General features: G+C 32.8%; 1 protein-coding gene across 6 annotated transcripts; it reads left to right on the top strand.

The window, feature by feature from the left end:
- The first annotated feature begins 952 nt into the window (after window positions 1-952).
- Window positions 953-11025, top strand: znf414 (zinc finger protein 414). Of its 6 annotated transcripts, none has more exons than XR_015477852.1 (8): window positions 962-1082; window positions 1393-1440; window positions 1531-1641; window positions 1799-1904; window positions 3382-3923; window positions 5879-5949; window positions 8599-8751; window positions 10467-11025. XR_015477852.1 is itself a non-coding variant. In NM_001115051.1 (7 exon segments), coding segments are annotated over 6 exon segments (996 nt in total). In that variant the 5' UTR covers window positions 953-1082; window positions 1390-1433; the 3' UTR covers window positions 10544-11025.
- Window positions 11026-11289: the final 264 nt, after the last annotated feature.

The following is an 11289-nucleotide window of genomic DNA, read 5'->3' as shown; positions in this document are numbered from 1 at the left end:
GCTGTAAATATTTTTAGGTTGGTTGACGTAGTTGAGGATTGTTGGGAACTAAAGGTTTTCAAACTTGCGATGTGTGGATCTCTGCAGCCCTCTACTGGTCTTTAAGGTAAATTATTTCTAGGCATTTCAAAAAATAAATGCACAGAGAGATATTTAACAAAAATGCAAAATATTAATAAAGATCTCCGTTTTGGTAGATCAAACAAGTGTAGATATCTGAATAAAATGTAGAAAAGAAAAACAAACTGCACAACCATGCATTAAAGTGATGCATGAAATATATATCAAATATGAAAATATATATAGTAAAAATTTAAATTATGCTATAATTTACTCACCCTTTACTTGTTCCAGACAATTGTATGTTTGTTTGTTCTGTAAATTTGGTTCTGCATATTTTGAAGAATATTAGGTTAGTGGTTAAAGTTTTACAACATTCTTCAAAATATCTTCTTCTGTGCTTAAAAAAGCATTTTTTTAAACTCGGTTTTGAAATCATGGTTTTATTTGGTCAAATGGCATATAAGCAGTGTAGGTTTAATTTAGTTCGATCAGAGAGAAAGAGGAACAAGAAACATCAGAGAAACATTTCAGAGCGCCTCTCATATTTATTGCACATTTAAAAAATAGTATATAGTACAAGTATTGTACATTGCATGAGACCATAAGTTGCACAGTGCCGGAAAAAAAACCCCCAAAGATTATAGGAGCATTTTTAGCTGAAGTATGTATTTTTATCAGCTTCAGTGTTGATACATTTTTACAATATTTATTAAATATATTATAAAAATGTAAGCTATAAGCAGAGCTTTTTATAACTAGAACGTTCAACAAGATTACAAAGATAAACACTACAATCTGTACTGAAAATATATAATCATCTCAAATGTTGTCATCCAGTCAACAACACCACACTCCCACTAGCGGAATAACGTGAACACGTGATCTCGCGATATTTTACAGATGAACGTATCGCACGTAGCAGGGAAGGAAACGGAGTCTAGCTAGATAACCAATTTGTGCAGAATTAACATATTTTTGTTCTTTAAAATAGACTCTTTGCTTCGACAAATCCATTCAAAGTAAGTGTAATGATCAATGTGCGTTATACTTATTTACCCACAATTACATATGTTCTGAGCAGTAATATGAATGTGATGTTTTGTCTGTTAGCTCGTGCGTCTGCTGACTGCTGATTGTTTGTTTACATTGATTTATCACTAACGTCAGTGGATTGCTTTTTGCATATACACTGTTATTGATCAATTACTAATTGTGTTAAGACTTCCAGTGATTGCTCTTTGCACACACACATTAGAACGTGGCAACGTTACGTGCCGTTTATGCACTGTATTGTATTTTATCTCCTTTATTTAATCTAAAATATAGCAGCGGTGATATCGAGTACAGGATTAACTCCCGAAGCAGACATCATGGAGGGTATGTCAGCATTACTTCGTCTTCGTTTGATGTTTCAGTGATTATCGAAATTAAATGTCTAAGTAACACTGGTATTATTTGTGCCACCAGCCTGCCAAATGTCCTGTTCGTTTTATGGGTGCAAGAGGACCTACAATAATCCAGAAGCACTGAATGCTCATCTTCAGGACCATCAGAAGAACACGGCTCAATCTCTTCCAGGTAACTGTTATAGGACAAATGAACCTGCTTTTGTTTTTAATACATTTTATGAGGGAAACACTGTTTGAGATTGCTCAATCACTTATAGAATTTATTTTTGTGTTAAGCTATGTCACTGGCTATTCGGTTTCTAATGCAATTTTCTTTTACACTTTAGGTAAAGCTTTCCTGTGTTCTCAAATCGGATGTGATGGCTCATTTAACAACATGCAGCAGCTCATGGAGCATATGAGACACCACTACAAGCCAAATTGCTTTTTTCTGTGAGTTTTTCTTCTTTGCATTCTAGATATCTTTGTTCTTTCTTAAATGCGATGCAATTTTTCCACTTGTTTTTTATAGAGAACACTTTTGTTTAGAAACATATTAATTTAAAGTCTGTGTGAAACTGTAGAGACAGATTGTTATTTTAACATGTATTGGGATGTATATCTGAGTGAAACAGATTATCAAATAAGAAAAAAAAATCTTTGTTAGAAAAATCTAAAACAAGTACTGTTTTGTTGATAAGAGTTTAAAAATCTGCCTAAAACGACCATTTTCAATTCTGATATTCTAGTAGTTGTTTCCTATTTATATTTTTACCCTCTTCTTCTTTATAAATAATGAGTTTAAGTCAAAAAGCATCAAAACAATAAAAATGTAATACAGTTTTACATATCTTTACTTTCATGATAATGTGTATAGTTTAATTGTGAGCAAATAATAAATAGTCTATTTCATTGAAACAATACATCAAACAAATCTTGTCAGGAATATTTACAACTAGAATCATTTGTCATTTTCAATCTTCTAAATCTTTGTCACTAGATTTAACCCATTTGTCAACAAGACATTATTAGGCAATTAATATATGTGATAAAAAAGGATGCACACTTATATATTTTAATAGGTACTGGCCAGAATAAGTATGTTGTTTCATATTTACTTAACATATCTGTTATGCTGGATGATGATGACATAATTTCACCCATATTTTGACAGTTTTTCTTACTTATTTTAAACATAAAAAACGCCTTTACCTTTAATTAATAGGCCTTGTATGTGGGTTAAAATCACTATTGTAAATTAATTTGATGCAGGCACCTTTCTTGTTTTCTTGTCCATTTATACAGTTAAAGTCTGAACTATTAGCCCCACTGTTTTCTTTCCCCCTCAGTTTCTGTTTAACGGACAGAAGATTTTCTCAACAGATTTTTAAACATAATAGTTTTAATAACTCATTTCTAATAACTGATTTACTTTATCTTTGCTAAGATGACAGTAAAGAATATTTTACTAGATATTTTTCAAGACAGTTTAAAGCTATACAGCCTAAAGACTTAACTAGGTTAATAAGGTTAACTAGGCAGGTTAGGGTAATTAGGCAAGTTATTGTATAACAATGGTTTGTCCTGTTGACTAAATAGAAATAAATACTAAATAAATGTATAGCTTAAAAGGGCTAATAATATTGACCTTAACATGTTTTTAAAACAAATTAAAACTGATTTTTTTCTAGCCGAAATAAAACAAATAACACTTTCTCCAGAAGAAAAAATATTATCAGACATACTGTGAAAATTTCCTTGTCTCTGTTAAACATAATTTGGGAAATATAAAAAAAAAATCAAAGGGGTTCTAATAATTCTGAACAATTCTGGGATATACAAATGTTTTTAATTTGAGATTATGTACGGTAACTTTAACTTTTCCCAGCTTTTCTGTTATAACACAGATTATTATTTATATGTCCTGTAGGTGTGAGAGCTGCAGGGCCAAGCTGCGTTCTTACCGCACTCTCCTCAAACACCTGCAGACCTGTGCTAAAGTTGCTAAAAACAAGGCTGCAGTAAAGACAGAGCCTGGACCGATACTTGATGCAGACGCCAATGGTGTTCCCCTCACTGACATGATGGATCCATCTGGACCGCTCTTAGCCCCTAATTTGAAAGAGGAGATGGATTCTATGCCAATGCTGCCAACAAATTCAACACTGGCAAACATGCCATTAACCCAGCAGTCTCCAGAAAACGGTGCTTTCATTGACCTTATTTCTGCAGGCCCTGCATCCTTATCTGTTCCAACTCTAAATCCTGCCCCAAGCCAAAACCTTCCCAGCCAACCAGAATCCCCCTACAGCCCCTTTCCACCCACCCTGTCTCCAGTTAACCCAGTCTTCCTGGCGGATCAGGGCCTTCAGCAGCAGCAGAGGTCTCCGAGGTCTGGTCCTCCTAGTCTGCCTGCTTCACCACCTCTGCCATCTTCACCAGGATCGAACGCCGTGTGGAGGAAGAATCAAGGTGAATGGATCTCATAACACTTTTCTCTGTGAGTGAGGAAAGTCCACTTACAGCCATTATTCACAATGGGTCTCATTTGCTAGCTGTGTATAAACACAAATTTGTGCACAAAATCTAGCTGTGGTTTATTAGTAGCTTTCATACAATTATTTGATAAAAATGTAAAGCTATGTTAAAATAAAATTATACATATTAAGTAAATTAAAAGTCAAAGGTTTTGTTTTTATATTGTTACTTATGTTCACCTGCATTTTTTGAGATCAAAGATGGTAAAAACAGCAACATTGTGAAATAGTATTACTAGAAATATTATTACTAATGTTTTATTACAATATTTTTCAAAGTATAAATTATTCCTTTGATGTCAAAGCTAAGTTTTTAATATTACTCCTGTCTTCAGTTTTTTCATGAGGAAAACACTTTTTGATACTTAAAATTTTTATGATATGCATTGATTTTTAGGTTTTTTGAATGAATACTGGGCAAGAAAACTATGGAGCCAGATCTGTCTCAAAAATAATACATTTACAAAATATAATTCATACATCAACAACTCCAAAATCCAATTTGTAAATTCAAAACACAATTCTAAAATACAAAAGTACAAAATACACAAATACAATTTGTAAGTTCAAAACATGATTCAAAAATACACTAATCCAATTAATTAAATCTAAACAATTCAAAAATACCCAAATCTAAATAGTGAATTCAAAACACCATTAAAAATACACAAATATAATTCGTAAATTTAAAACACGATTCATAAATACACTAATTCAATTCATTAAATCAAAACAATTAAAAAATACACAAATCTAATTCGTGAATTCAAAACACGATTCAAAAATATACAAATACAATTTGTAAATGTAAAACACGATTCGTAAATACACAAATACAATTGGTGAATTCAAAACACGATTCATAAATACACATAAAATTCATAAATTTAAAACACGATTTAAAATTAGATTTAAAATTTAAAAGATTTACAATTTGTGAATTCAAAACATGATTTGTAAATACAGAAATCCAATAAAAAAAAAATTAAAACACGATTTTAAAATACACAAATCCAATTTGTAAATTTAAAAGATGATTTATAAATGCACAAATAAAATTCATTTGGCAAAAATCAGACTTTTTGCTTGTGAATTCACAAATTGTGTGCTGTATTTATGAATTGTGTTTTGAATTTACAAATTGGAATTTGTAAATGTGAATTGTGCTGTGCATGAATGAATTTTATTTTGTATTATTTTTGAGACTGATCTGGCTACATAAAAAACAGTAAGTCATTTGTATCATTACAAATGGGTTTTTTGCTGGATAAACTACTTTTTCTTCTTTTTAATTATTTTAACTCAAACTTTTTATTAGTTGTGCATCATGTTTTCCATTGAAATATTAAGCTGAAATTTAAAAACTGTTTTCAAAATCAGTTATAATAAATGTATTTGAGGATCAAATCAACACGTTACAGGGGTTTCTGAGTGATTATTCAACACTGAATGCTTGTATCATGATGATAGATAATTTCTTCCACAATTTTCAAATGCTTTTTTTAATAAGTGCAGCTTTGGTTAGCTTAAGAGATTTATATCATAAAACAAAAAACTATGAACTACTACAAAGACATGCGGTCAGTCGTTTAGAATAATCTAAACACCTTAACATTAGAATGATATAAAAATAAATTCCTATGTGTATGTATGTATAAAACTTGCCCATTAATTAGTGAATGAGACCCATTGTTCCTTAAATCATCCAACATTTTAGACCCTGTTCACCTGTGTGTTTTCCAGTTTGCTCAACTGATCTCACCTGCTTATCAACAGGTGTGAGTCCTTATGAAAGGGAATTTGTAAGTCACTTGGGGGGGAAAATGCCTAAGCCTTGGCCATTGCCATTTTAAGTGAACTGTGTTTTGTCGTGTTGCACTGTCCTGCCAGACCCGTCCGGGCCCCTTATGCACAGATGGAACTCTCCGAGCAGTCAGACTTTAAATAGAGATGAAGTCCAGGTGAGGCACAGAGAATCCGCACACACATTGCTTGAGGGATCAATCAGATCTTCTTGCGTCAAATGATGCTTTTAGATGCTAATCCTCCTCCCCTTCCCCTGCTCTAACCAGGCTCAGTGTTTCCCTGGGGTTGCCATCTAGATGTGTGATTCGGCTAACTCCCATCAGATCCTAAACACATTTGTCCCGGTGCTTCACTAACATGTAATGAGAAATAAGAGTGTGTGCTTTCAGGGACGGTGTTCCTCTACTTGTCTTTTCCCCCTTCCCATTAGCAATTTGCAATAATCAAATGGTCATTTCTGGCAAGGGATGGTGCCGTTTTATAATGATATGTTGAGATGTTGACATTGTTGGCTATTTCTTTGTGCCCATATTCATCTGTACTGGGTCTAATTTTTAATTCAGTCGAAGGTGAATATATTGCTATTTTATCCACCCTTTTCACATGTGACGACTGTGTTGTTGAGTTGCACTTCTGGTATAGGGAACTTCCATTCAAAATAACTGAAGCAAGTCATCAGGGTCTCTGCGGGATCCCAAAATGTCTTTAAAAGTCTTAAATCTCAAAATCAAAATTTAGACCTTAATAAGTTTTAAATTTGCTGAAATATTGTGTTATAATTAAACGTTATTACATTATTAAACGGGCTCTAATTTTTCTTGTTCATGTATAGCTACCTAATCTGGCCCAGAAACCCATACAATCACCAAAAAGTGCTCCATGTATTTACTGCTGATGACACTGACCTGGACTGATTGATGTGCATAGATTTAGTTTATTATTGTCTTTAAAACCTCTAATATATATATATATTTTATTTTAAAGAAAGTTTATGTTGGAAAAAGCATATGGATACAAGTACAGCTTGTTTGTTTTTACACAATAGTTAAAATATTTTGCTAAGAAATATCTAAAATACTTTAATTTATCATTAATTTATTGTCTTATTATTAAATGTATTAAATTATAATAATTATTTTTCCATCTGGGCCATTTGAAAAAAATCCTTAGCCTTTAGCACTTTGAGTCTAAAATTTGATTCATAATACTCTTTATATTATCTTAATTTAATGAAACCTGCAGAAACCCTGGTCATTTTCTATAATAAATAGCAACAGATAACCAATATACTTAGTGAAAACTGAGAGAGAGTGACATTAAGCTTGTGTTTATGGTTGGTATTTTAACATGGCATTAGTATTACAATATCTGGAACCAAAATTCTTTAAAATTTTTGTTCTTTGAGTTTTGTTCCTCCAGATTGTTTTCTCTTTGTATTTCCCTTCAATACAGTAACTTTCACTGGGTGCCCGCGGGGTCTTAAAAAGTCTTAAAATGTCCTAAATTTAAAAAAAAAATTATTCACTGAAATATTGTATTGTAGGTCTTAAATCATTTTAAACTTGTCTGAATTTCCTTTATCTAAAGCTATTACTCAATCGACTCAAAAGCAATACACATCAATCATTAACAATACATTTCAATAAAACTTTTAGCAAGACTCTATTTATAACTAATGTATAACAATGTATTCTGTTGTGCACACATTTACTTTACTGAAATTTTTAAAGAGTTTTTTTTTCTTAAGTTATGTTGAAGAAAATACTATGTACACAACTAGGATCTGCTTGTTTTGACATTTTATTTACACGTCTTTTGATGGGGCAGGTAATTATTAAATACCATTAAAAATATCTTTAGCATTTAGCCCTATATAAGTCTGAAATTTCATTCTTGATTGTTTTAAAAAGTCTTAAATTTGATTTGATGAAACCGGTTTCATTGTCTTTCGTAATAGTGCTGGAGATAAACTCTTTTTGTGTTTAACATTATTCATAGTGTGCTCAAACTATATGTTGACTTGATGTTTAGTGGCGAGGCGAATATGCTCATCTCATGTCCCAAGTAAAAAAAAACAAAAAACAAAATTGAACAACAATTGTTTACAGTTAAAGGTCATTATTCACATAAATCACGCAAAGCATTATGAGGTGAAAAGGTGGATATGATGAGTGAAAGTTGATGATCACTGGAGTTCAAGCTCACAGCTCAAATCAGGCATGCTTTTGATCTGTTTCTTTTAAAGGATTAGCTCACCCAAAAGATGAAAATTGTATCATTAATTACTCACCCCCAAGTCCTTCCAAACCCCTGCGACTTTCGTTCATCTTCAGAACACAAATTAAGATATTTTAGATCAAATCTGAGAGCTCCCTCGTCCTCCATAGATGGCAATATACGGCAAAAATATCCTTTAGAACTGACCATATTCCTTTAGTGGATTGATTGGAATATCATCAAGCTACAAGGATACATTTGTGTTTGTATAATGACTTTATTCCAAAGTTTCTGCTTCTCAGTGTCAGTATATTGCGCACGTTCATGAGCACTGCGCACTGACGTATACCTTGGATGTCCATGTGTAACTTCCTGTGTTTGAAACAAAGCTCAGACGCATCTGAGGTATATGTCAGTGGTGCCACCGGGTGTGACATGCATAAAGAGCACAGCGCTCTCATTGTTTGGGTGAACTAACCCCTTAATGGTGAAGAATTTCTGTTTTTGTCCATCTATATTATCAGTTAATATGTTCACATTTGAGTTAGTTTGATACTAATGACTCGCCCATTAATTAAATCTGTCAGGTCAGTCCTTCAACTGCCGGATCCTATGGGAGCACACAAGAGGGCGATACAGTTGCCTACAATGCGGCCACTGCACCCCAGACCGGGGGGAGATGACTGCTCACATTGAGGGCCAGCACAAAAACCCGGGAGGCAAGGCTAACAGCGATCATGGTATGACTTTGTCAACCTCATTTCAATGAATACGTTAATGAAAACATTTTTCAGGTTTTTGATTTTTGCACTGATTTTTGGTCCAGTTTGCAGAATGATGTTGATGCTTTATTTGCTGGACATCAGGGCTGTGTAATATGTATGATCTATGATAATATCGCAGTTGTTGTTTTAAAGCAGAGATGCCCAAACCAGGGCCTGCAGGCCAAAGTTGGCCCATGGTATCCTATGATTTGGCCTGCCATATCATCTGAGAAGAGACGGAGAATAATGGGGATGGTTTCGAGATTGTTAATTCCAATTTAACGTAACCCTTTTTTTTGTGTGTGTTTGGTTTGTTGTTAAAAGCTATCTGAAATTAAATGTTTCAATTAAATGGTGTAAATGAATTAGATTTTGTTTAAATGTAAATACTGTCACTCAACAATACACAGACTTTGGTAAGCAAATCAAGTAAAAGGCAAATTCTGCTTGACTAGTGTATTCCGCATTCAACTCCAGTGTGTTATAAATGTGATTATGTTTTTCTTGCATTAAGTTAGCATTTAGAAAGTTATACTGCATTAGTTAATATGATTTAAAGTAATGTTTAATATTTATTTTGAAATATTATGAAAGAAGTACCCTTGGCAACTTTAATGTAATATAGTTTGGTTTATATTTACCTTCGGCCCATGGCTCTTAATGGTATTTGGTTTTTGGCCCTTCATACGAAAATGTTTGGGCACCCCTTTTTTAAAAGAACGATAAATAAGTGTTGGATCTTCAAATCAAAGTATGTTGCCTAGGTTACCTTAAAACAGGGGTGTAAAACTCTGTTCCTGGAGGGCCGCAGCCCTGCACAGCTTAGTTCTAATACACTTGCCTGTAGGTTTCAAGCAAACCTGAAGGACTGAATTAGTTTGATCAGGTGTGTTTAATTAGGGTTAGAGTTAAACTGTGCAGAGCTGTGGCCCTCCAGGGACCGAATTTGACACCTGTAGCTTAAGCTGTCGTCAAATTAATAAAAGATTGTTAGTTCTATTAAATTTCGTCAGTGCCATTTCAGCTACTAAGGCCCTACTAAGGCCCTACTTTCTGCTGAATCTGAATTGCACAATCTGAATTTCTGGTTTTGAATTTTAGAATATTGATTTTGATGTTCTGAATTACTTCATCTTGAAAATTTGAAACTGTATTTTTACAAACAGGACATCTGCATTCTTGGAATTCAGGACACAAAAAATGTGAAGTTTAAAAATATGTCTATAAAAAAAATTCAGCCTAGAAAAATTCAGTTGTGTTAAATTTCAGATATTCAATATTCAAGTTAGAAATTCAGATTAGGAAATTCAAAATCAAAACAGTTTTAACGGCATATAAGAATTCAGATTCATTAAATTACAATTCAAATTAACTCAATTCAATTTCAGATTGTTTTGGGATATTTTAAGTTTAATACACACCTCAGCTATCTGAATAAATGCAAAGAGAGGAATGAAAATTGTTAAAACCTTTTTTAGAAAAGTTATTTTCAAAATGATGGCCATTAAAAAAATTACACCTTATCATAAACCATCCCACTTCAAAGAGCTCAAGCATGCAAACTGGCTGATAATGCTAGTACTATTAAGTGTTGCATTTGATGGTATGAATGGTCGTAAATCTTTTGAAAATACATTGATGTTAAAATACATTATGATGTTATATTGATGAACCTCATTTGTATTTTACAGATGCAGAAATTGGTACTGCTGCTTTACTGGCAAAAACGTCATTGCACTCTGAAAACTCGACATACACACAGCTCTAGCATGAATCAAGATGCTAAACCTGCTAATTTGCAAAGAACTTTTGATGTTGCTCTTTATACAGAGACAGAAAAGGGTTTCCATTTGATCAACAGAGTGGACTTCAGGATTCTTTATAGTCTGGCTCTCTCGCCATCATTATTCATAAGCGTGATGTGCTGCATGCCTTGTCTCTTAAGTTAGCATTGGAGTCTAGGCTAAGAAAATACAATGCTAGTTTTCACTGAATAATATGTAATAGCATATTTAATTTCAGTAATGTTGTAATATGTCACCTACTTTTTTTTTAATCAGAAGTCTATCAACAAGAAAAGAGATTTTCTTCAAGACAATTACAAATTGGCTTCTTGTTATCATGTTATAACATGTCATATTTACAGTTAATTTTGGTTCATTCAGTAATAAATTATTTTGTTTGTAGACCAATTGTTTCTGTAGACTTTACAGTTAGCAAATAAAACGTGTCAAGAAAACTCTTTAAAAAGTGTGAAGTTGTAATTTACCATTTTATTAATGTTTTACTTTGGGGTGTTTTTTATTTAATACTGCTTATAATGTTTGAACTTGTGTAGTTGGTTACTGTAGACCGTGTTGTTTTAAAATATGCTTTTAGAACTACAAGAAAGAGTGACTGGAAACTTTTCTTAAATATATGCAGTAATGGCTGTCATACCTTTAATTATTTGCATAGTATATAAGCACATAATCGTAGTATGCAAAACGTGGAAGAGAAAGCAAGAAAGAAAAG

Source organism: Danio rerio, chromosome 2 (assembly GCF_052040795.2).
Source record: "Danio rerio strain M-AB ecotype USA chromosome 2, GRCz13ab, whole genome shotgun sequence".
Taxonomy (NCBI): Eukaryota; Metazoa; Chordata; class Actinopteri; order Cypriniformes; family Danionidae; genus Danio; species Danio rerio.
Note: the sequence above shows the minus strand (reverse complement) of the source record. Positions and strands in the feature narration are given on the sequence as shown.

Coding starts and splice junctions, on each gene's coding strand:
- znf414 (XM_087239719.1), top strand. Junction 3,924..8,598: donor CGTGTGGAGGAAGAATCAAG/GTGAATGGATCT, acceptor TAAATCTGTCAG/GTCAGTCCTTCAACTGCCGG. Junction 8,752..10,466: donor CAAGGCTAACAGCGATCATG/GTATGACTTTGT, acceptor TGTATTTTACAG/ATGCAGAAATTGGTACTGCT.